The 25,233-nt window shown below is 36.4% G+C and overlaps 2 protein-coding genes across 9 annotated transcripts in view; one reads left to right on the top strand and one right to left on the bottom strand.

Moving 5' to 3' along the window:
• arhgap9 (Rho GTPase activating protein 9) overlaps positions 1–2,564 on the bottom strand; it is a 67,468-nt gene extending 64,904 nt beyond the window's left edge. For 3 of the 7 annotated variants that reach the window (XM_030134167.1, XM_030134166.1, XM_030134169.1), the window contains exon 1: positions 2,157–2,417. The gene's annotated coding sequence lies outside the window, so the exon portion shown is untranslated. Of the gene's footprint in view, positions 1–2,156; positions 2,418–2,462 lie in introns of those variants that run through there. The other 4 variants (XM_030134161.1, XM_030134171.1, XM_030134162.1 and 1 more) reach the window with 3 other exon arrangements.
• Positions 2,565–2,654: 90 nt separating this feature from the next.
• mars1 (methionyl-tRNA synthetase 1) lies at positions 2,655–25,229 on the top strand. 2 transcript variants are annotated; one of them, XM_030134159.1, is made up of 22 exons: positions 2,655–2,994; positions 6,234–6,324; positions 7,761–7,839; positions 8,101–8,232; positions 8,931–9,006; positions 10,225–10,409; positions 11,561–11,664; positions 12,323–12,439; positions 12,694–12,897; positions 14,281–14,482; positions 15,214–15,288; positions 15,458–15,628; positions 16,653–16,748; positions 18,566–18,683; positions 18,884–19,097; positions 20,668–20,799; positions 21,162–21,266; positions 22,352–22,547; positions 23,220–23,291; positions 23,579–23,605; positions 23,905–24,033; positions 24,622–25,229. In XM_030134159.1, the coding sequence occupies exons 1-22, from the start codon at positions 2,892–2,894 to the stop codon at positions 24,769–24,771; spliced, it is 2,778 nt and encodes a 925-aa protein (XP_029990019.1). In that variant the 5' UTR covers positions 2,655–2,891; the 3' UTR covers positions 24,772–25,229. The 2 variants fall into 2 exon arrangements, with proteins under 2 accessions (XP_029990019.1, XP_029990020.1); XM_030134160.1 differs by lacking the exon at positions 23,579–23,605 and having other exon boundaries at positions 2,657–2,994.
• The last annotated feature ends 4 nt before the right edge of the window (positions 25,230–25,233 follow it).

Genomic DNA, 25,233 nt, shown 5'->3' with positions numbered 1-25,233 from the left:
CTGGAGCTAAAGGTTTTTAGAAAGCACATTGCATAAAATCCCATACTTTACTATACTGCTATAAAAAAATTAAATGTACGTTGCCATATTTGTATTGCCATTATTGACTAATTGTTCAGTCCCACAGGTAACTGAGAATATTTTCCAAAGTTAAAGTCAGTGGGAATGTTTTCTTTTCAAAGCAAGTTGAGTATAATCACATGACAAGGCTCAGGGTCATGAGAATGTTACTCTGACATACCTACAAATGTAGTTACAGGAAAAAAAAAAAAAAAAAAGGTTGAGATACTTTGTTCTAGTACTAACGGTTTTTGTTAAATTGATCACAACTGCAGCATCTAGAGCAGCAAAATATGTGCTTTGGCTGTCACGTGGTCTGCACAATACAAAGCAGGTAAAAGAGCAGTTTCTGCTGCATCAACAAATTTTACTCTATTTATACTAACAGCATACAGTACGTACAAATCAACAGACATTTCCCTCAGACTGTACACAGACACACACACAGCAATTCTCCAGATTGCCCAAATATCCCAAACAGCAAAATAATCTGCTAGTAACATGCCATGATGTGAAATGCATCAGTCTCTAAATCTTTCCTTGACACTGAAGCAGTCCATAGAACACACCAGTAATTATAGTGAACTCGTAACCCTCCTACTAATACTGCACATGGTACTGGGCACTTTTAATCAGCAAAGTTGCTACTGGGGAATAATCTTTCAAGCTTGTGTCGTCACAGACTGGCGAAAAAGGGAGCAAATCTCTTGCTTTGCATGGACTTAAGAAAGATTATGAAACAGCAAAAATGTGGTGCGTCAAAGTGTTTTCATTACACCCTGTGGTTAACCCGTCCATGTATATGTCTGTGAAATACACCAAAAGCCAGCTTTACTCACTGATCACACCAATATTACTGTGTAAAAAGAAGGCAGTCAGATATAAAGTTTTGTCGACTGTTATCAGTGAGGTGACCCAAAAGTCAAGAACTCAGCATCACTGTGGCACCAATACATTCTAGGACATAAAAGAAAGGAAAATATAAAACTGTGTATTCAATTCAAAATGACTGTTTCTGAGGAGAGGTTTAAAAGGTGCATGTTTTCTTCCACAGGAAATGGTTGGAGGTCAAAGTGTTCGTGCAGCTGAGTGTACATGTTGGCCATACGCATCTGAGTTTGAGCAGTTCACACAATTGAGTGGATGTGGTTTCAACCTTTCATACTATGTGAAAAATTTAGCTGTTTTGGAAAATCTAACTTTAGTAACAGAAAAACAATTCTTTCTGGACATCCGAATGATTGCACTATGACTTCAAGAGATGCAGTCTTATCTGCACAAATTCTGGTTGGAAAGATGTAAGTATTAAAAAATGCCGACCAAAGATCAGCTTCAATACACATTACAACATAACTATGTAGACATAATACATGGTGTGATATAAACAACCTAAATCAGTGTGCATATTATGCAAGACAGATTAATAGTTACTGAACTCACATGACCATACCTGTTGCAAGTTATCAGATTTCATAAATAATGCAGATTCAATGTACATACATTATATGTAAATACTGAATTTATGCTTATTAAATATGTACATATTAAGTGAAATCATGTAGGTACATACTTTATACACACACACACACATATATGTATATATGTATATATATATGTGAGTGTGTGTGTGTGTATATATACATATATATATATATATATACATATATATATATATATATATATATATATATATATATATATATATATATATATATATATGTATGCATATACATACATACATATGTGTGTGTATATATATATATATGTATATATACAGGGACAAGTCTTATTTAAAGGTAAAATATATGTTTTATGTCATTACAGGAAGTCAACATTTGATTTAATGTCATTAAAAACTTCCACATAACTTAAATATATTCAGGATATACGAATTACAAAAATCGAAATTATGCACTATTTATAGTTCAACTAAGTTTATATATTTATTTTCCCCAGCGGATACTAGAACAGAATGATAATATAGTGAGCAATAAACAGGCAGCAATATTAGCTTCAATAGTGCAAAAATATTACCACAAAAAATAAGACATTTAGCGGGATTCTGCATTTTTCATAAGGGACGAAACATCACTCACCATGCAGCGACGTGATGACAGCTAGTTGTGTTTTTTTTTTTTTAGTCAACCGCAGACAGACAGTAGTGGCGTCTTGATCAGTTTGTCTGCTTTTTCCTCGTAATGGACACAAGAACTCGGAGAACTTCATCTAATTGTGATACTGCCTGCAGACAGACGACTCGCGCCGTGCACTTTTGCAAATTACCTGATGTACATGTGCATTAAGTTGCCGCTGCAGATCATTATACAGCCTCCTGGCTCTTTAAGCGGATCAAAATGTTTCGCACTGTACAGCTTTAGAGCTTTAAGATTGGTTATACTCACCCAATATGATTTCACGTTGAACCAATCAGACAGCCGTAAAGACGGCGCTAAGGGTGTGCGCGTTTTATGTCACGACGTCGTACAAGACAAGTCCAAGACCCATAAGAAGTGATTTCCGCCCGCCAGTGATACGACTAACTACAAAACAAGCATATCCAACGCATGTGGGATTTGCTTTTCGCGAAAAGCTTCATGGGAGATGAAGTTCATATACCCGCCCCTTCCGTTTTTGCAGATGCACATAATGTGCTCTAAAACTACAACTCCGCCATTTGTAACCGGACCAGAGTAGCTTGCATCAGCGTACGTGAGGACCGAGCTCACTAACCGGTAAAGTTAGAGGCAGGTCTTACTTTGTTTTAAAGTAATTTTTTTAATATAGCCACTGTCAAAGTCAGTCGTCAGTCCAGAAGCGGAATAAACGGCCAGATGAAGCTGTTTGTTAGTGAAGGCAACCCACATTGCCTGAAGGTGTTGGCAGCGGTAGAAGTGACAGGAGTCCACTGTGAGGCTCAGTATGTCAGCCACGAAGGTAAGAAAGCATGGTTAGCTTAGTGTTAAATGGGCACAGTAACAGAAGTAACGACAGACAACTTGGGTCATTTGTTACACAAAAGGCACCGATACAGCTTAATTTATAGTATTGTTGTGATTGAGCTGAATTTGTAACTGGCGGCTGTTTGTAGTTAAGCTAGCTGAGGAGACTGTTAGCAGTCTCTCAGTGTTTGATAAATGACAACACCTGTATCTGAACCGGAGAAACAGCTAGAAATGTCTCTAATTGTTCATAACTGCTTTGTTGTCTCGTTTACACTATAGTTGTTTTGTGTTGCTTAATGCAGCCTTTGTACATATGCATAGCTACAAACGTAGAGCTTTCACTACTACAGTGTTGAGAGGTAACGGGGTAAATAAGATTACAGGCTACATGCTCTTAAAATGTTATTTTATTCAAGGTGAGTGAATATTCAGTATTTATACAATACTGAACCCAGGAATGTACATGAACATTATTTGTGGTGATATCAGCTCAAAGTATTTATAAAATCAGACCTAAATTTTCCTTGACATTTTCCTGTCCATACATTTTAGAGGGAAAATCAGTAAACAAATTAAAACATTAACACATAGCCTACATATTTTACACTTTCAAACAAGGACATTTTGTTTGTTTTCATAAGTTTCTAGAGGGCATTATTTATTCATTCATTTATTTTTTCTGCTTGTTGACTAAGTCACATCACAAAGCTTCAAGGGCACTCCACAAAGGCCAACAGCACTATACTCCTTTTCTTCTACTACTACTACTATATTATTAAACCATAAGCACACAACAATTCGCCATCTATGTTTTCATTTTATTTGTCTGTTGGACAGCCCCTACTGATCTAAAATGTTTAATAACTTTTGACCCACCAGTCCAATAAATACATATAAATGATTCATGTAAAACACAGTTTCCCAGCTTTTCAGCAGCATTAGATGTGTCTTTTGAATGTTTAGAGGCTCTATAGTGAACGTGGAATCACTGTCATTTTCTGCAACTTTGATTCACCAGAAAAACCCATGCAGTTTGACAAATGACTGGTTATTGTGCAGAAAAAGTCACTTTTTCTTCAGTTTCTTTTCTGTGTTCAGTTTTTCTTAAGTCTTACGATATAATAACGTTTGCATTTACTCTGACGTTTTTATGAACTTCCACACAGTCAGTCAATTAAGTATAGGAAAACACCAGAGTTTGACTGAAAAAATGTAAAATGCAGAGTATAATTATCTAATAAATGGTTAGTAATCACAAAATCATTTGGAAGTTGAGGTAAAAATAGTTCTAGATCTTTAAGTGTTAACTGATTGTTACAGTGGAAATAAAGATCTTCGCTTGGTTTAAAAAAAAAAAAAAAAAAAAAATCCTCCTATGTATAAAGAAAAAAAAAATCCAGCGTCTACTTCTTATCATGCCACATAGTGATTTTTTTTAAATTTTTTTTTTTGGCTTAATCTTTATGACAAACAAGCATGCATGAGTGATTATGTAACCTCTTTTGTGGAAGAAAAAGTGGCACCAGTAAAAGTCAGGTTTACTCTTTCCTTCCCACAGAGTGAATGTGTGTAAATGATAGAAATAACATTCATGTAAGAAAAAAGCACCAGGCACTTCACTGGCTAAAAAAAAGTAAATAAATTATTATAATAAATAAATAATGGAATCAGGTTCTCATTAAGGACAATGCCCAGAGTGCATGAAAAACCAGAGTAAAAAGACTTGCAAAAAATCAGTTTGCTGTTCAAAAAGTAATACAACAGCTTGAAAACAAGTTTGAGGCACAACAATTAAAATCCTTTTTTTACCTGCTCATTACCAATGCATTTTGACCACATAGTCTTTATGAGGGCAGTAACAATAATATAAATAATGTTAATTCATTGTTAATTTAATTTATGAAAGATGCAAATTGATTGTTTGTCAAGTCAAATGTTATCATGGCACTCACTGTGTTCACATCAGCAAATATAATTAGTATCAATAAAAGAATATTTCTTTCAGAATAGGATTGAACTGTTTGTATAGCTCGAAGTAAATGCATAGGCTAGGTGATGCAGATCTGGAAGTTGACAATGATATTGCATTACAAGAACATATGGAAAATTAGTGCTACCTTTTAAGTATGAGTAAATAATTAAGACTTGTAAAACTAATCCATTTAAGTAGATATGGATTTAAAAAACTCTCACTGTATTTGTATTACAACCTAATTAACCTGTAAGTTTAGGTGTACACAGTTAATCAGTGTTGATATTTTTATATGTAACGTTACATGCACTGCAGTACTCCAACACTGAGTTGGAGCTCATATTTGAACATTTCAAGTTCAACTAGTTTTAAAGCTCTAAGGGCAACCCCACATCAACACTAAAGGCTATGTTGTTTCTTATCCTAATTCCCCATTAATAAATAAACAAAAAGTTAAATAATCATTAATAGCAAATTATGTATTATTTATTTGTCAGTATAAAGTAGACAAGCACCACACACCTAAATTCACCTACTGCTTCTAACCCACCACTAGAACATGTAGGAACACATCACATACACACACAGCAGAGTAGGACCAGTGGACTTGCCAGATCAAGCACCCAGGGAAGCAAAGTGCCTTGCTCAAGGGCACATGCGCCAGCGACTTTTTGCCAGCCTGGGGAATCAAACAAGCGATTCTTTGATCATAAGCCGACTCTGCAGCCGATTCTTCAGCCTTCTAGGCCATGGCTGGATGTGAATATTATTAGTGCTTTATTGAATCCTAGAGGTAAAGTAACATGTCAAAGTGAAACTGTCATGAAATTGTAAAGGCATCAGTGATTGTAATCACCTCTGGACTTCTCCAGATTAAGGAGAAGAGATCAGATCATTGACCTGTATAATGACCTTTGTGTTCTTCAAGCCATTCTAGTAACTTAACTGATTACTTTACTGAGACAGGGACTTTAATCACAGGATTACTATCAAAGCTTCGGACTTTCATGTTTTGAATTGGAATTCAGTCTCTGCACAGAAAGAAACCAGCTCTAATTAAAGAAGCTTGTTTTCTTGTCTCTAAAGCCAGAATCATTAGAGACAGGATTTGCATTTAGTAGCAACTTTTTGAAAATCATTTTGGGCAAAAATTTGGACTTGCCTCAGGCCATGTTAATATACATCCCAGTATTCTGTTGCTGCGCAGCTGTGGTTTTATATGATGTCACCTGCATATAAAAAGTTTCTTGTATTTTCAGAAAAAGTGGTGCCATTCCTCAGCCGTCCAGCCTTGCCAGCCCTGCTGTTGCCCAATGGACAACACCTTTTCAGCTCCAATGCCATCTGCCGGTCAGTTAACAGTCCTTCCTGCTTACTGGATAATGAATATCAATTTAACATGAGGTCATTAATCAGTTCCATTATATAGGGTGCTTGCGCAGGTCTTGAAAGTCATAAAAAGTAGGGAGTTTTGAAACATTGTTTTCCAGACCTTGAAAAGTCTGGAATTTTGTGTGAAAATCTTAATTAAGTGTGGGAAAAAGTTAGAGTATGCCCAAAGGCACATTATCTTGTAAGATAAGAAATATGCGAGGAAAGCATATAAAAAACTACTTCATATGATTTCACTAACCAGTCGGTACTGGAAGGATTCTGGTGAAACTCATTTGTGTGATATCCATGCACTTTTGTGATTTTCACAATAAGTCCAGTATTGAGTCAATGAAGGGATAATACAAGGGGACTTCATGAAAATAGGAAAAAGGAAGGTTGGGAAAAAAAAGTTTAAGTTATGATGTTTATTTTTCAACATATGCTCCATCTAGGTCAGTACACTTCTGCAAGTGAGAATACACCTGTCCGAGAATGTACTGGTGCATTGAGATCAAAATGCATATCATTAACCTCGTAATTGCTGAGTCATATTTTTGGCCAAATGGTGATATCTGCATTAAATGAAGAAGTAGTGTTTGTAGAATAAAGTTATGCAGATATCACCATTTGGCCAAAAATCTGACTTGGATGATTATGGTATGAGGCTAACGATATATGATGGATATGAATTTTAGCTCTGTTCTTTTTTCACAAACTTTTTGAAGCCCCCCCTTTATTTGTACATTCTACACTCAACACATCTAGTTGTTGATATCGATCTGGTTAGAAAGTACATATTTTTCACTAATCACCTTCTTTTTGTGGATTAGGTGACATATCAGGTTGTCATAATATTTTTGTTGACAATTAATTGTCATACAAATAATTATATGATCATATATACAGTTTGTAATTTCCTTTTCATACTTACTGTTTTGTAAACCTAATAAGGATTTATTTTTACACACAATACACCTAACAAGAAAGATCAGCCATTTATTGGTGTTAAACACTGAAATAAATACTGTATATAAAACTGTTTTTATATGCCAGTTATATAAAACTATTACTGAAGTTTACCAAAGAAAATACTGACAATGAATTAAATAAAAGTTTTTCAAAACAATTTGAAAAATGTGATATTGTACATACACAGTGTTTTGTTTAATATATGTATAGTATGTACGTAGTATAATGTATTAAGTTTAATAAATGAAACTTTGAGTTAGCCTATATTTTGTCTTCGGTTTAAGTCCACAGAATATATTTTTTAATAAAATCAGGAACCATTTCTGACATTAAAAAAAATAAAGATTTAATTAGCTTAATTAACAATAACTGTATTATAAACAATGAGGTATTTCTCTAATCCTATCTTGACCTTCTGTATTTGTGCTTTTCAACACATTCAGTTACATGTTTGAAGTCAGTGGAGTGGAGTCTACTGAGCTTTGCAATCAGTGGCTTGAATGGGAGGCCACTGATCTTCAGGTAAGCTCTTCATAACTTAAACCCTCAGGCTGTATGTAATCTCCTGTAAGAAGCACTGAACCTCTTTGAGTTGCAAACAATTTTTATTCATACTTTCTGCATGCTCTTATACAGAATCCTCTTATTTTGTTGCATTGTGTTACTCTAGTGAATTTAAGTCCATGCAGCTACTTTAAATGACTAAAGTCTACTCTCGCTGCATGTGTGAGGTTTTAGAAATCTTTGAGTCTATCAACTCTAATTATTCACTGTTTTTGTCAGCCTGCACTATTACAGGCCCTTCACATGACGGTGCTGCAGGGAAAAGGATCAGAGGTGTCAAAGGTCATTCAGGGGCCTCTAAACTACTTGGTCCAAAGCTTGAGCAAGATAAACACACCATATCTAACAGGGGTAAAGTCTCAACACCTTTTCTTATGTTATTTGTCCAAATTTCCATTTAATTTCAGTGTAAAATGTGAACTTCAGAGGTTAAAGACATATGTTTATTTAAACAAGGTTTTTTCAGTCTGCTTTTTACTGTATCAAGTCAAAAATTCATGGTGCTACTTTTGAAGCTGAGCTAAGTTTAACTGAACATTTCCGCTGAGCAACATCAAGCTTCTCAGGCAACATTTCTATTTCTTTTCTTTTTCTAGCTGGTGATGCATTTTTATTAACTTAAAGGATTTATCTGGGGAGGACATCCCTAATATTACAGATGTGTCCAAGTGTGAGTGAGCAAGTGGGTGGGGATCAGTCCTCTGTGGTATTCACAGTCCCTGGGGCTATAAGTCATGTGTATCTCTCATATGTTTCAAGTGTACAGAGATGTTTTGTTAAGTCTCTTTGTGATCAATATGGCTGGGAGGAATGCTGTATAAAACAAGAGGGAAAAGAAATGGGTCTAAAAATGGGATAAGCCTAAAAACATTGCAGAAGCAATGATTATCCACTGAGACCCCAGTCATGTTTAACATAGCTTTCCACCTAGTGAGTGTGTAGCTGGAACATGATAAGGTGAAAGTGAGTCCCTTTTCTTCATTTTCTGGGGTTTTCAAAACAACATGCATTGAATTTTTTTAACTGACATGAGTTAATGTGTGTTCCAGGAAGCTGTGTCGGTTGCTGATGTCGTTTTATGGGCTGCGCTGTATCCCATTTTATTGGACTCTGGGGTAGCATTAGGTAAGTACCAATGCATCTTGAAAGGTTGAAGATGTAACATTTTTGCATTAAATTATCTAAAAATTATTAGGTATACCATTTGTATCTTGATGACTTGCGCACTTACAATATATCAAATGTTTCTATCAATGTAAAAAAAAATGGCTATTTATTTAATTTACTGGTCTGTGTTATTTGTCAGTGGTGTCATTAACCCTTTATGGGGAAACGGGAAACACTGGGTGATGACAGTAATACAGCAGTATTTTTGCCAAAATACATGATTTATTTATTATTTGCATGCTGTTTTACAACACACAAACCCAGTAGGGAGCTAATTAATTGAATTATTAATCAATTTACTTCATCATCCATCTAGCTGATGTACAACCAGTTGCTTATACGGATCATCAGGCTAATTGTACACGCTTCTTATCCACTACAGCGAGGCAATGCCTCACCTCTTACAGTTGTGCCCCATGGGACCTCATTTTGGAAGAAACTGTATTACAGTCAATGGAATTAGACAAGTAATTTATTGAACCTCTGTCAATTTAGTAATTAAATATGTTTCAAAATTTGTAAATGGAATGACTACACACCAGGGCACCACAGAGTTGACATTATCGTGTCTCTCCGTGTTCTGTTCAGAGTCACTGACGATCTCTCTCCAAATTCAACGTGACCAGACTGTAGAGATTTGATGTTGGTGATGTGTATCATGTGCAATGAGAGATCCAGTATACTGAACTGGGTAACACAAAACTAGATCTTTCTTTGCTCTCTTTACCACAAATTGCAACTTTCTTGACTTGAAAAATTCTATATTTTGAAATGACAAACATATGTGTAAATGGTGACACAATTCAAACAGGATCAAAAAATGATTTGTCTCTCTCCATTAACCATATGTTTTCTTAAATTGGGTGTCAAGAGGCACAGCAGAAGGGGTGGGATTTCACCTCTCATTCATTTAAGTGAAAGGACATATTATGAAAATGTGTTACTAAACATAATGTGAATAAAAGTTAATGCCTTGCTTGTAAACATGAGCAGTCGCGTCAGATGGATTTCCATCATCAGTGTTAGTGAAACAATCATTCCATGCAGCGTCATTAAACCATGTGCTTTGTTATTGTTTTTTGACTGAGTGATGCCCTGCAGCTGAATTGACACACTGTTATTTATTCCTTACATACCCTTATTTATTCCTGTTTAATTTTTAATATTCTTTGATAGGTGAACACAAGTCTTTCAAGCTGTGGTTTGACCGTGTAAATGGTATGCACGCTTGTCAGACTGCAGCTCAGAAAGTGCTACAGGGAAAAGGCCATGAGTGTATGAAGAGCTACATGCAAAGACAGCCTGCCCCTCAGATCAGCCAGTGCAGAGACATGCAGCCAAGCAACAGCACCCCTGCTGAGGTACCAGCCAGATGATAACAAAAACTATTACACTTCCTTTCTTGTTTCTTCTTTCTAACTTAACAAAAGCAGTCACATGTTTCACAGAGGAAGCTACCTTTTGCGATTGCTTCAGGAAGGACACACAGTTACTGAGATTTCTGAGAAAACATTTCACAAAGTTCACAGATTTAAAGTTAAGGGTTGAGATTTGAAGTTATTTATTTTAGGTATTTTTTGAATAGCAGTTTCAGTCTGTGACCTGGTTTTGTAAAAGTTGTATTAACACACATACAGGGGTTGGACAAAATAATGGAAACACCTTCACCTCAAGATGATAATGCCCCAATCCATACAGCTAGAATTGTTAAAGAATGGCATGAGGAACATTCTAATGAAGTTGAGCATCTCATATAGCCGGCACAGTCCCCAGACCTCAACATTATTGAGCATTTATGGTCAGTTTTAGAGATTCAAGTAAGACGTCGATTTCCACCGCCATCGTCTCTAAAAGAGTTGGAGGGTATTCTAACTGAAGAATGGCTTAAAATTCCTTTGGAAACAATTCACAAGTTGTATGAATCAATACCTCAGAGAATTGAGGCTGTAATTGCCTCAAAAGGCGGACCTACACCATATTAAATTATATTTTGTTGATTTTTTTAAGGTGTTTCCATTATTTTGTCCAACCCCTGTACATTAGTGTTTCCACCAGTTGTTTTTGCTTGTCCTCTGCCTGTAAAAAAAAAAAAAAAAAAAATATATATATATATATATATATATATATATATATATATATATATATATATATATATATATATATATGTGTGTGTGTGTGTGTGTGTATATATATATATATGTATGTATATATATATGTATGTATATATATATATATGTATGTATATATGTATATATATATATATATATATATGTGTGTGTGTGTATATATATATATATATATATATATATATATATATATATATATATATATGTGTGTGTTTTTGTCAGCAAAATCTATAATATACCATTCATGTTTTAAAGTGTCTTAGATAAAATCTTTAACAATTGCATTTATTTTACAGTTTTCATACAAAGTTAGAACTGCTGTTGTAATGTATAAAAAGTATGATTCAAGTGTTCCCGTATTCTTCTGTTTGTCCTCATATCTTAAGGCTGATGAAGGGGAGCGTTTGGTTTCAGAGGAGGAGATTGAGGCAGCTGCTCTCACCTGGAATAAAGGCTTGAGTCCACAGGCTACAGAGAGAAAACACCCCATGTAAGATATTACTTAGATTTGTACATATACAGTAAGTAGTCATTAACCAGACATTTTTATTCTGTTTGGATCATACCAAATTTAAATCTCAACATGCTTCCCTCAACCGTCATGTATTTTTAAAAAAAATTGTAATATGCATATTTGTAAAGCTATCATACAACAGTCATGGAGAAAAGTGAAAATGTTGAAATTCAAATGTAAGGAACATAAAATCTAGGGCTGTGAAGGAAATAAAAAGTACATGTAATTAATGTTACCATTTTGTAAATTAATTAATCTGAATTAAGCAGACATATAGATATTTAATTTGCTGTGAAAAATGTTAAAAGACATTTTAATTCTAATAGATGGGTTGATATAATGACCCTGTGATCAGATGGACATTACATAGGTCAATTTTTCTTTTATTTTAATGTATTCTGAACTGTTTTCCACTGGTCACATGTTGTGTAGCCCTAACAGTGTAACAATATAATCTGAAATCAGAAACATTTCAGCAGGAACTGACAATTGGCCATTGGCAATGTGTCACATTTGAGAGATTAAACTAGCATCAGGGGCTGTCTACTATCAGGTGATATTTCAGGCTTTAAGTGCTAAGTGAAGTTAACATTGTATTTTGACCATGCTAGTAAACACTCTATATGTCTGTCAGTTTGCCTCAGGAGGGCAAGAGAAACATCCTTCTGACCAGTGCTTTGCCTTATGTCAACAACGTCCCCCATCTGGGCAACATTATTGGCTGTGTCCTCAGTGCTGACGTCTTCTCCAGGTATGCATCTTGGAATTGCAGTCATTTGAAATTATCATTGTGGTAATAATGCAATTTATAATGTATTGGCAGCCAAGAGATTTTCTTCATCACAGTTTCTCCTATATTATTGCTCACCTTTACATTTATCACTTTATTTGCTCTGGAACTCCTTTATTTCATTCTCCATGTCATTATTTTTTTCTGTTTTTCTGTCACCCGTCAACTGTCTGCATCATACCTTCTCATTCCGACTGCATGTATTCTCCTTCAAGGTATGGCCGTCTGCGAGGCTGGAACCTGCTGTTTGTATGCGGCACAGATGAATATGGCACCGCTACAGAGAACAAAGCCAGAGAGGAAGGCCTGACACCACAGCAGATCTGTGACAAGTACCATGCTGTTCACTCCAGCATCTACAAATGGTTCCAGATTGACTTTGACTTCTTTGGCAGAACCACTACAGAGAAGCAGACAGAGTAAGGGATAAGAGAAGAAGGTCAAAGTTGACCTGTGTCTACAATAAGAAATTAAAGGGAGACAACCATTACAACTATTGACCTGACCTTGGTTGAACATGCTTTCACACTGCTTCCCTTATGAGTGGGCAGACACATTTCCATGCTATAACTACACACTTATTAATAAATTATGTAACGTCGGATTACTATAATCTTGCAGTAATGCAGGCTTGACTTAATCTGAGCGATCATAGAGCAGGACTGTAGAGCATAATATGTTGCTATTCCTTTTATTTTTCAAAGCCAGACCAAAAAAAAACCCCTCAGAAACCTGTCCTTTTTATGTGTTGTGTGTGAAAGTCTAATGAGGATATATTTTGCACTACTTCTAGAAACACTAAAACTAGTGCAAAATATACGTCAGTTTCTCTTGTAGAGTGGTTTTTATATTGATTATTTCGCTGGGGTCTGGAGACAAGGGTATTATTTTTCTAGCAGATGGAGTTTTTTTTTTAGAATTGTTGAAGCTTTAAAACTAATGATTTTGGTGTTAGACATGTCATTGGTCGTTACAGCATCATAATCACTTCACTGACAAGCAGATTATTTATTTCTGTAGCTGTTTATAGACAGCATGATGAGGTGCTATTGGCTTGTTTTACATACATCCACAAGATCATGATAAGTTTTGCAAAAGCATTTTACTTTTATGAAGATGAGACTTTATTCTTAAATACAAAAATAAAAAATCTTTGGATCGATCAATATAGCTTTTGCAGGAGCAGTAGCGATTATTATAAATCAAGGAGAGTGAAAGCCAACATTTAGAATTGTTGTAGATTTTCAGTGAAATTAAAATCCTGTAAATATAAATGTCTAATTTTTTTTTTTAATTTTGAATGACAAAAATGTAACATAAAACTTGATCTTGAAATTTTTTTAAACATAAAGTAAGACAAAAACCTCTTGATATTCTCTTAAAGCAAAAAGTACAGGGAGCACCCAGCAGCATGTCTTACTTAGTTAACTGTACGTCTCTAAAACCTATCTCAGCTGTTATGTTTATTTATTGAGTAAATTGCAATTTAGGTAACTGTGCAGATCAATAATAAAAATGATCATCATAAAAATGCTGATAACTGTGATAATTGGTCAGGCAGACAATCAGTACTTCCCTTATTTGCTTTGATACAGCCCAACATAGGCACCAAAAGTCTAAAAATACCATTTTCTTTCAAAGATTAAAACAACTACTCTTTAAAGAATGTACATTTTACATCATTTAGCAGCCCACTTGGCAGAGCAGGTTGTATCTGATCATGAAATCAAACCTTCTTTTTGTTTCCCAGGCAAAACCTCTAAGACTATCCTAACAATCTCTGCTCTCTGTTCTCCATTCAGGATAGCCCAGGATATATTTTGGCGGCTCCACAAGAATGATTTCTTAGTAGAAGACACAGTGGAGCAACTCTGTTGTGAGAATTGCAAGCGCTTCCTGGCAGACCGTTTTGTCGAAGGCATCTGTCCTCACTGCAGCTACCCAGAAGCTCGTGGTGACCAGTGTGACAAGTGTGGGCGACTCATCAATGCAGTGGAGCTCAAGGTGAGATGGAAGGAGCAGCTTGTAGCAGTGGTCGAAGGACAGATAAAAAGTCATAGTCATATCAAATTTTTACTGGATTGATTATTATTAGACAACTTGATAAGGAGAATATGAATATATTTGTTCCTCCAGGTCAATGGGATTTTGGCCTTTATTTTGGCTTTTTCTCATCCAAATCCACTTCAGTTCATTAATTTTACCATTTTATAGTGATGTTCAACTTTTATTGGGATGTTTTGAATCTTACAGCCTAACAGAGATAGTAAAACCTGAAACGTAGCTTTGGAAAAAATGAAATGCCTGTCTTAGGTACATAGATAAAATGGGCACTTTTGTTTATTGCAGAAAGTACTGACATTGTTTTATCCAAATCGCATCTAAATAGTTATCGTTTAGAGCATTTATTTGCAGATGCTACCAGCTGGTCAAAATAGTCAACATAATGCTTTCAGATCTTGACGAAGAATTTGAAATATTGTATTTAATAAATTGCTAATGGATTGACTTTGGAAGAATGCTATTATCAGTATTTGCTGTTGCTCAAGTAGCTCAGTATGAGTGGAGGGCCTGTGGATATCCCCCACTTGATCATATTCTAGAAGTTTTCAGTGGGGTTTAGGTCTGAACATGTGTAGTAGTCTTCAGAATTTTTTTCTTGGCCTCAGAAAATATAAATACGTATTTTTAATTTTCACTTTTTTTATAAGCTGTATTTTCATTCTTGCCCTCAGGAACCCCAGTGTAAGGTCTGCAGGCAGACTCCCGTCATCCGCACCTCTAAACATCTCTTCCTGGACCTGCCAAAGGTATTCTCGGTTAGGGCAGAGTTAGCCTGTTCAAAATGAACAATGTAAGGCCAGACAGGTTATGGAACTGATCCCTGTGGTAATTTTATTACATAACAGCCTTTTTCCATTTGGAGCTGTGGTAGAGTTGGATATAAACATTTTCATTATTTCTCATCTTTTTGTACAGTTAGAGAGTCAATTGGAGCAGTGGCTGGATAAGTCAACTAGCGGTGGAGACTGGACACCAAATGCCAAACAAATTACACGCTCCTGGCTCAGGGATGGACTTAAACCTCGCTGCATCACCAGGGACCTACACTGGGGAACACCAGTACCTCATCCTGACTTTAAAGAGAAGGTCTCATTCATTTAAATAATTATCTTGACTTTAGTTGAACATTTCTGTAAGGGTATAACATAAGACCTGGGACATGCTGCTCACAGTACCTCCTTTGTAAAAGTCTTTTGACATTTCTTTTAACATCCACGTTAGGAGGTCAGAGCAGTCATAGAGCCTGGATTAGAAATGCGTCTGAGTGGGTCAATGCGTCTTTGTCTCTCAAAAGCAAAAAAAAAAAAAAAAAAAAAAAGAAACCTGGTAAGACAAAGGTACAACACTTCAAATATACAACAGAGACTGATCGCATAACTGCCTGTATAGTTTTAAATTGGTTTCTAAGTTAAGGTCTCACTTGTGATGTAAATTACTTCTCAGGGAGCCAGATCCTGTAAGTTGAAACCCTTTTGAAATGGAAATGGTTTTTCAGCTGAGCAAGGTCAATTAAAGAAGGACTGCTGTATGTCATTTATTCATTTTTTATCAGTGTGACTGTGAGTATTTATTTATTTATTTGTTATAATCAAGCATATACATTCTATGGTCCAAGCAAAATGAAAATTAAATTGGGAGGAAAGACATGATTTCAAACAGTCTGTCATTGGTAGACATTTTCAAAGGGAGAATCAGTAGAGCTGGCAGTAGGAGCTCTGTACCAGCAGTTCTGGACACACGTGATCTTCATCTGCCTGCAGAGGCAGTTGTCACTCTTGTAAAGCAGTGTTGCCCAGGTATTGGAAAGACTTACCACTCAGATAAATGCATTACCTGACAGAAGAGTAATGAATTCAGACACTGAAATGTAAAAGCCTCCTCATTAAACAGTAAAGAGGATTATGATCTTTAAAACAAAAGCTGCAGTGACTGATGGCACTACAGCACTCATTCATGCACATTCTTCCATCTACTGAGGGGCTTTCTTGATCTGTTTGTTGTTTTTTTGGAATGTTTCCATAGTCACACCCTCTTACAATGTGTATCACACAATAAGATAAGGCAGGATTTGACAGAATTTATCACACACAACTGTCTCTCCCCTCAACAGGTTTTCTACGTGTGGTTCGATGCCCCCATTGGTTATCTGTCCATTACCGCCAACTACACTGACAAATGGGAGAAGTGGTGGAAGAATCCTCAACAGGTACCACCCCTCCCTTCATACCCAGCATACGCTGTCAAAATTTATGTGCCAAGCAGAGCTGATGCACAAGCTTAGCACAGACTCTGTCCTTTCTGGAAAAAAGAATGGGTCTGAGTACTTTTTTCATGGCCCCATCTGGTCCTATCTGGTCTTTTGCACTCACCACTAGAACCCAACCCTAATGTGAAGCAGAGAAGGATATAACCTCTTTGATTAGTACCCATGTAGGCAGCAGGTGGGGCTGAAGGCAATAAAACCAGCACATTTGTTCAGTTTCTCATAGTTATTTGTAAATACTTTGCACCTCAGTATTTTTTACCAATATTTATTTATTTGTTATACTAGTATTTTAAACTACTCAGGTTCCCACACAATAAACAATAAGTATCAAATACGAAGAGAGAACAATCACCAAATGGTCATAAATGTATTACATAGTCCACAAATTAAAAATTTTATTTTTTTTAATTTATTTATCGAAGTTTTTATTAAATGCATGTTCTCATCTAGAAACAGATAGGAAGCAATTTGAACATCCAGAAAACAATTTTACAAATGCACAGGACACAACATGAAGAAATATCAACATACTATGTTGAGATTTTACTTCAGCCTTAGACATCTGGCATTTTGGCTCCCTGTGCACACAAATATTCTTTATAACCTTCTTGTGTATTTATTTAGAGATTAGTGTGTGTATTACAGAGTTTTGTGTGTGTGTGTGTATATATATATATATATATATATTTATATTTATAGCCTGACACACAGATTAGGATTTGCGTGTAAAGCTCTGACATTCTTTTCACAGTCTCAGCTACACAGAGATTCACAAATGTTTGCCACTGTGGAAACTGGGACATCTTTAACTTGTATTCATACTGCGATGCGTACATGTTGCAAAAGTCCTCACAGCCTGCTCAGTGCGTTAGGAAATCCATACACATACTCTTAACTAATCTGTTCATTAAGGCAAAACGGTATGGCAAACATTTGTAAATATTTGTTTACATAAAATACTTTACAAGTGAAAATGATCAGGTTTTTGAAACTTTTTTTTAATGTGAAGAATAATGTAAATTGAAGTTAAAATCCACAGTATGTAGCTTTCTGGGTTAAGGTAACTAAAACTGCTAGACTATGTTATATATTTTCTCTTTCTGTGCACTTAAATTATGTCAAATGTTTCCAACAGTGCTCATGTACATAGAAGACCATTATTCATTTTTTTGTATTTAGTCACCTGACAATCCTGCCATTCCCCCTGTATTCAGATAAATTAATCGTTAACATTACTTTTGTTTCACTAGAATTGAATGTCATTGCATGAATGTATGTTACCAAGTGCTGTGTGAATGCTATTTTATTGAATTGCCTTTGTGATCATGCTCCGTGATTAGTTCAGCTTTTATAGGGACAGGAACAGGTTTAGCTGGTCACAGTTTTTTCATTTTCACATAGACCTTATTTACCTGTAAGTTCATCAGAAGGCTAAATGTCTTATACATAACAAATTCTGTGTCATTTGCTCCTATAAGTAAAGCTGCAGAATCTTCACTCTCACTGACTCATCTCCTCTCTGTCTATCTAAAACCCCAGGATTGAGCTGCAGTTGTGTGTGTGTGTGTGTGTGTGTGTGTGTGCGTGTGCGTGCGTGCGTGCGTGCGTGCGTGTGTGTGTGTGAGAGATGGCCTCTATTTGCAGAGACAGAGTTGGGGGTTGGGGGAGAGCTGATAAGTCGTCTTTGAACTGGATGATCTCATGATGATCTAATATGATGTCATCCTCACTGTGCAGTGTTGTGTCTTTGCCACCAGGTGGAGCTGTACAACTTCATGGCCAAGGACAATGTACCGTTCCACAGTGTGGTGTTTCCCTGCTCCCTACTGGGAGCTCAGGACAACTACACTCTGGTCAACCACCTTGTTGCCACTGGTAAGTGATCCACCTGTTGTCTTTTTTTTATCTTTGACAGATGATTTATCTGGTATTAGAGCAAATCTATCTTTTTTCAAATCTAAGGCATATTTAGGGTCTGCTGCATTTATGCAATGCAGACATAATCATATTTTCAATGTAATATTTTGTCAAAGTGCTCCACTTTGGCTTTGACCTGTCCTATGACTTAAATTTAGAATACCTGAACTACGAAGACACAAAGTTCTCCAAGAGCCGTGGTGTAGGTGTGTTTGGAGACATGGCCAAGGACACGGGCATCCCGTCTGATGTGTGGCGCTTCTACCTGCTCTATGTGCGTCCAGAGGGACAAGATTCTGCCTTCTCCTGGGCCGACATGGCTATGAAGAACAACTCTGAGCTGCTCAACAACTTGGGCAACTTTATCAATAGGTTGGTCATAATGGAATTGGGCTTTTTCAGGTTTCAAATTAATTTGCTTTTACCCTTGATTAGTGTATTATAGGAATAATAATGTTTGTGCAGAATACATGGTTTTTCTGGGTCCTCAAATAATGTCATTTTTCCTATTTAAAATATGTTAAATATTTTAAATATAATTTTGATAGGTCCTTTTATGACACCTCATACTATATAAAGCTCAAATTATAAATTTTGGGAGTAGAGGCATAATAGATGGCTGAAAACCAGAAACATTGTAAGATTCCACCAGTTTACACTTGTCATATTCCAGTTATTCTGAATTCGCATCAGAAGTATGAAATAAGTGTTGAATTACATTACATTAAAAAAGTTGCTCTCATTTGTTAACAACATTTTTTTCCCCACACTCTCTTTCTAATTTAAAAATTGTTGATCCAGTAAAAATAAAAAAAAGGCTGCTCTCCTCAAATTATTATACTGTGAAACATAAGTTTTCTGCCAAAGGTAAATATGAAACATGTCATCCAGTCCAATTAACTACTGGGTTTTCAGGTTGTTGTAATTGTACCAAAAAGTACGTTAGCGTGGTAACTATTACAAGAGGTTCACCCTAGTTTTCTAAATTTGTTTGGGATGGCGTAATTTAGCCCCAATTATATTGCCTCAAATGATTTTTAAAAGATCAGGGTTAAATCCCACATCAAAGATTTTTCTCAGCAGCTTTTTTCCACAGTACCTTGATCTTCAAAATTGGTCTCGGGCAGCAACGCTGATGCCTAATTGGTTCAAAAATATCTTGTAGATTGCATTCAGCCTAAGGTGATGGAGGTAGAAAGTATTCCATTTCAGAAAAGAAATTGTCCTTGCTCAGATCCAGTCTCTGAGTCATCACATCATTAAAGACAATGTGTCCATCTCATACTGCTACTTTCATTTACTGTTGATTCTTGGTTGTAGTTTTATGGCCTGTTGCCACTTAATCAAATAATGATTTGCTGTTATCATAAACAATTTCAATAATATGAATAGTACTCTTCATTTTACCTCAATTTGTAAAACCTGGGGGCTCTACAATTTTACTAATTAACACTAAAACAAATTAAGTGTGCAGGTCAGGGAAAGTTCATTCTCATACATCAAGATCCTGATTTATTGTAAACTTGATGTTCTTGTCAAAGCATTTGGTCTGATAGTTCTTCCTTTGAGGCAGAAGGAGATGCGTAAAATATAGAATAGTCTGTTTCATCATACATGACAGAAAGTTTCACACTATGAACAGCCTTCTGTTGCCCACAGTAAATGCATCTCAGAAATTACAGCTACAGTTTAGAAGCTTTGAGGAGAAAGCCGTGAAGAGGCTTAATGCAGGAATCTGTTATTAGTTTACACTAGCAAGTACTGCATTATGTCTAGCAGCAAGACTATAATTTACAAACATTTAGCAAGTTAAGTACCGTGCCCTTCCCCCATTTTGCTCATACATTCATTGTTTCACTCACTATATTTCCATCTTTGTTCATCCCTTGTATTTGTTCCTCATCTTTTCTTTCTTATTCCCCCTCCTCCCTTCTCCCTCCAGAGCAGGCATGTTTGTCATGAAGTTCTTTGAGGGCTGTGTGCCTGTGATGGACCTACAGCATGAAGATAAGAGGCTCCTGGCTCTGGTGGGTTGGGAGCTGCAGCAGTATATACAGCTCATGGACAAAGTCAAGTAAGTACAGTCACATCATGTACTTGTGTCAAAGCTGGTGCATAATGAATAATAACATGTAGATGGAATTTTATCATTTATTCAACTGGCTTTCTATCAGTTTTAATCAGTTCAATCTGCTGATTTGAATAATTAAAAACAGATTGGTAACTGTAAATTGTTCAGTGTTACATTTAATGCATCACATAGGGCTTCATTGCACTGCATAACATTAAACATGCTTATAGATAAAACCCCAGTCTGGATCGGTACTGAAGGAGCTTCTGCATCTTGACTTAAAGTTGCATTTTTTTCTGAAATCTGCCGTCACTTTCATGTTATCACTGAGTTTAAATAATTTGAATGTTGAAATATTCCATCAGAATTCGTGATGCCCTCAAACACATCCTGAACATATCTCGCCATGGTAACCAGTACATTCAGGTCAACGAACCCTGGAAGAAGATCAAGGGGGGAGACACAGAAAGGTGAGAAGGGACCTGACTAGCCAAGATAGTCTTTGTTTATGTGGCTTCACTTAAGACAATTTATGTTAACAAGTCACCTGAAAAAAAGATTAATTTATGCATGATCAGAGTTGGGAAAGTTACCTCTACCATTCAAAATACAGATTTATAGTTACCTCTGAAGATTTAATGAGTAAAATAACTATTTTAATGCATTCATCAATATAATGTATTTTTAACCTTTGATTAATTTAGTTTTAAACTTAAAAATAATTAAACCTCACAACATTGCTCAACAGCGGAGGTTTCACTTTTATTTTAAATACTGTGGTGTTTGAGCTCTTTTCTGATGGTAGAAGGAAAGTATTGCTGAAATCCAGCATTGAAAGGTGTTCTTGTCTGACAACATGGCCACCCTCCTTGGCGTGGTTGGCTGAGAGTTGGTCCAGATACTAACGGGGGGAACCAATCAAAAAGCACATACTTCCAAATGAATCAAACCTGACTAGACACAGAGACAGCTCCTTTTAAGCCAGCCTACCCCTGATGGTGTTGCACTCAAATTTCTCCCAACAGCTTTGCTAAGCTGTGTCGCCCTGAAAACTGCCAAAAGAATTCATTCCTGCACAGCAGATTGACATTATATTCTACATATAAGCTTTTTGCCAAAAAGATTATATTCAGATATAATGCCATTGTAATAACCCACATTTTTTAATCAGTTGTTATTTAATTATACTTTTTTTCTCACCAACAGATTACAGTTTGTTAATGTTGATTGTCCCCATCAGGGAATCTGTTCTCCAGTTCCTGGAGCAGTGGACGGCACTGCACAGCAGCTGGAATCAAGTCCATATCTCAGCTAGTGCCTTAGTCAAATGAATTAACCTATTACATATGTTTTTACATTTTCGGTTTCAAATGTAATTATGCAACTAGTTTCTCAACCAACAATATTCATGATTACGTATTTGAGAAAACAAGAAACATTAGACTTACTGGAAAGGTCATTAACATTTCAACCTATAGAAATGTGATTTCAAAATTTAAGTTCAACTTAAATATTAAGCATTGTCATCTAACAGCCTTTCCATTTCTCTCCTAAGGCAACGTGCAGGCACCGTTACTGGTGTGTCTGTGAACATCGCCTGCTTGCTGTCAGTGATGCTCTTGCCATACATGCCAACAGTTAGCCAAACCATCAGGGATCAACTGAACGCCCCACAGTCCTGCATCAATACCATGCTGCAAGGCACTGGTACTTTTGTGTGTGCCTTGAGTGCAGGCCACCGCGTTGGCACGGTGCGTAAGTACTCAGACAATTCATACATGTGCAGACACACAAACCTGTGGAACCTCCAATATGTTGATACTGGGTGATACAATGAGGATGCAACAGTGTGTCAGTATTTCTGTGCTCAGGGAGACATTGTATTTGTGTGAACACACACATGCACACACTTAAGAATAATAGCCTAGAGGGTGTTTCGAGGCCTCTGTTGTTGAACAACAAGCTTCTCTCAGGCCACTTGTCCCTTTAGGCCTAATTGTAGTGACCTGTGCATGCAGCTCCTGCTAACGCTGCACTCAAACTCGATTCGTGACCGAGGTCTCTAGACAAGGAGCTACACCCTGCACTGTTCAAATGCAATCAACTTCTCTAACAAACCACATCATTTATTATCACTGTACTCTTGTATTCAGGAATGGCAATCCTGATCGAAACTATGCAAATTTGTATTTCGGGATTCAGGAAACTTTATTTGTTATTTATCTTGTAGTTTTCTACTTAGTTACCTACTCACTTGCATAATCCTCTTTGTTCAAAGACAAAAACATAGCCTGTTGGTTAAATTTTACACTGCCCTTGGGCTGGATCTGGAAGAGCCGACTTTTTGAATATTGGTGCATATTCTTTTTAAATTGTACCCTTTTTCTTCCTTTTGGTAACCCATCTTTTTTCTCTCTCCTCAGGTCAGTCCGTTGTTCCAGAAACTGGAGGCTGACCAGATCGAGGCTTTGAAAAAGAAATTTGGTGGGCAGCAGGTATTTGATGTTTATGACACCTAATGGTCTGCCATTATTTCAGTGAGGTTCAGAGACAGATACAGGTTTACTATTTCTAAATGCTGAAATTAGATGGAAGTGACAATGTGCAGCACTAAAATTCGGTGCGTGTAAGACCGTCGACACGAATAAGAATTTGTATTTGGATTGTCTGTGTTTTCATCCCAAGCAAACACACTCTAAATGTTTAAATTATGTATTTTGGCATCAGTCATGTGTATAAAAATAACCCTATTTTAAACCTTCTTTCAATTGCTTGCCTCTAGCTTGAAGATGAACTACCCCAAAAAAAGGTATTGAGGTGTATACGTGTTTGAAGAGTCCACACTGATACTTCTTTATCAGTGTTGATTGCTGCACGCCTTCTCTAACATTTGCAGCTCCACTAACATACGCACATTTAAAATGTTCACTTATTCATTTGTGCCCAGTGTGATTCATTGACCATTCATATATCGTGACTCATAAAATTCATCTGAAATTTTGAGTGATGAGTGTTATTGTCTGGAAGTGAAGTAAATAATCTCTTGAAATAATAGCCATCAAGATGCCTAAATTTGAAACATCTTTATCTGTCTGTTTACATCCACAGAAGACGGCTCAGAACGCTGCCAGTGCTCAACCTGTCACAGTGCCAGTTCCAGCTGCTGCTGAGGTGACAACGGTGAACGGAGTGGACTCTGAGAAAGCCAAGCAGCTCACACAGGCTGTGGCTGAGCAGGTGAGAGCGCCGGCGGATGGCATCGCAATGGAAATTTTACACATTTTAGAGCCATTATTTCAGAGGCATACTGGGCAGTTACATAGCATTTAGGGTGTTTTCAAAATTGCATTGGTTTTTACTAAAAATTGCAATAATTGGCAACCCAAGTAAAAAGTCAAAAGCGATCTCAATATCCTGTCACGTAAACAACTAAGAGTCAGAGAAATCAATTACCTAATTTGAAAATGATAAGGTTTTAAGTATTTTACCACAAACTTGTAATCTACACAATCTACTTAAATTTTGGTAATTTTTTTTAAAATAGTACTTTAAAAATTTGGGAATCAAATGTGTAATTATTAATATTTCCCATAATCTAGACAGGCGTGTCTATTTTTTTTGCACATTACAGCCTTCGCCACTGGATTCAACTCCAGGTTAAATGAGAAGTTTTGAGACAATAAAGCAATCCTTAGAAAAGCACAATTATAGCCATCATTTGACAAGTTAACAGCCATTGTCTATTTATGTAAAATTTTACTCCAACACAGTTATTTGAGGGAGAATCTCAACCATTTTGAAACCATTTTGTCTAATCTTTCACAGGGCGACAAGGTACGAGCGCTCAAAGCCCAGAAGGCAGAGAAGGCTGTGATCACAGCAGAGGTGGCCAAACTTTTGGACCTCAAAAAACAGCTAGCTGTGGCTGAGGGGAAGAGCCCAGAGCCTGCACCACAGAAGAGCAAGAAGAAGTGAGGCAGAGACGAAGAAAAAAGGGAAAGCAAAAATGATGGAGGTTAGTCAGGGGAAGGGAAGAGGAGAATGGTTTGAGGTATGATAGTGGAGAATGGGAACAAGATGTACACTAAGAGATGAGGGTATTAGCTTAAGGCAAAGCCGTGACAGGATCTAAGACAATATGGTATTGGCGCTGAGGACTAATGAAATGCTGGATAGGCCGACGGGGAAATGAAAACACACAAAGAGAGACTCAAATGAATACAGCTACAGAATGGAGGGATTTTTCCAAATCCCTACACCAAAAGAAACTGATTTTATACTCTCCCTGTGATAAAGTCAGCATACGATATTAGCATTGGAAGGTGTGTTGCGCATTCAAAGATGTTTTTTTATATCCTCTGGAAAATTTGTTTTTGCCATTTGCAACAAATACCCTTTTTGGATCCATAAAATAAATTGATCAAATCTCAGTACTCT

The sequence above is a fragment of the Sphaeramia orbicularis genome, chromosome 5 (genome assembly GCF_902148855.1).
Source record: "Sphaeramia orbicularis chromosome 5, fSphaOr1.1, whole genome shotgun sequence".
NCBI classification, from domain to species: Eukaryota; Metazoa; Chordata; class Actinopteri; order Kurtiformes; family Apogonidae; genus Sphaeramia; species Sphaeramia orbicularis.
The sequence above is the reverse complement of the archived record's forward strand: the minus strand, read 5'-3'. Positions and strand labels throughout refer to the sequence as shown.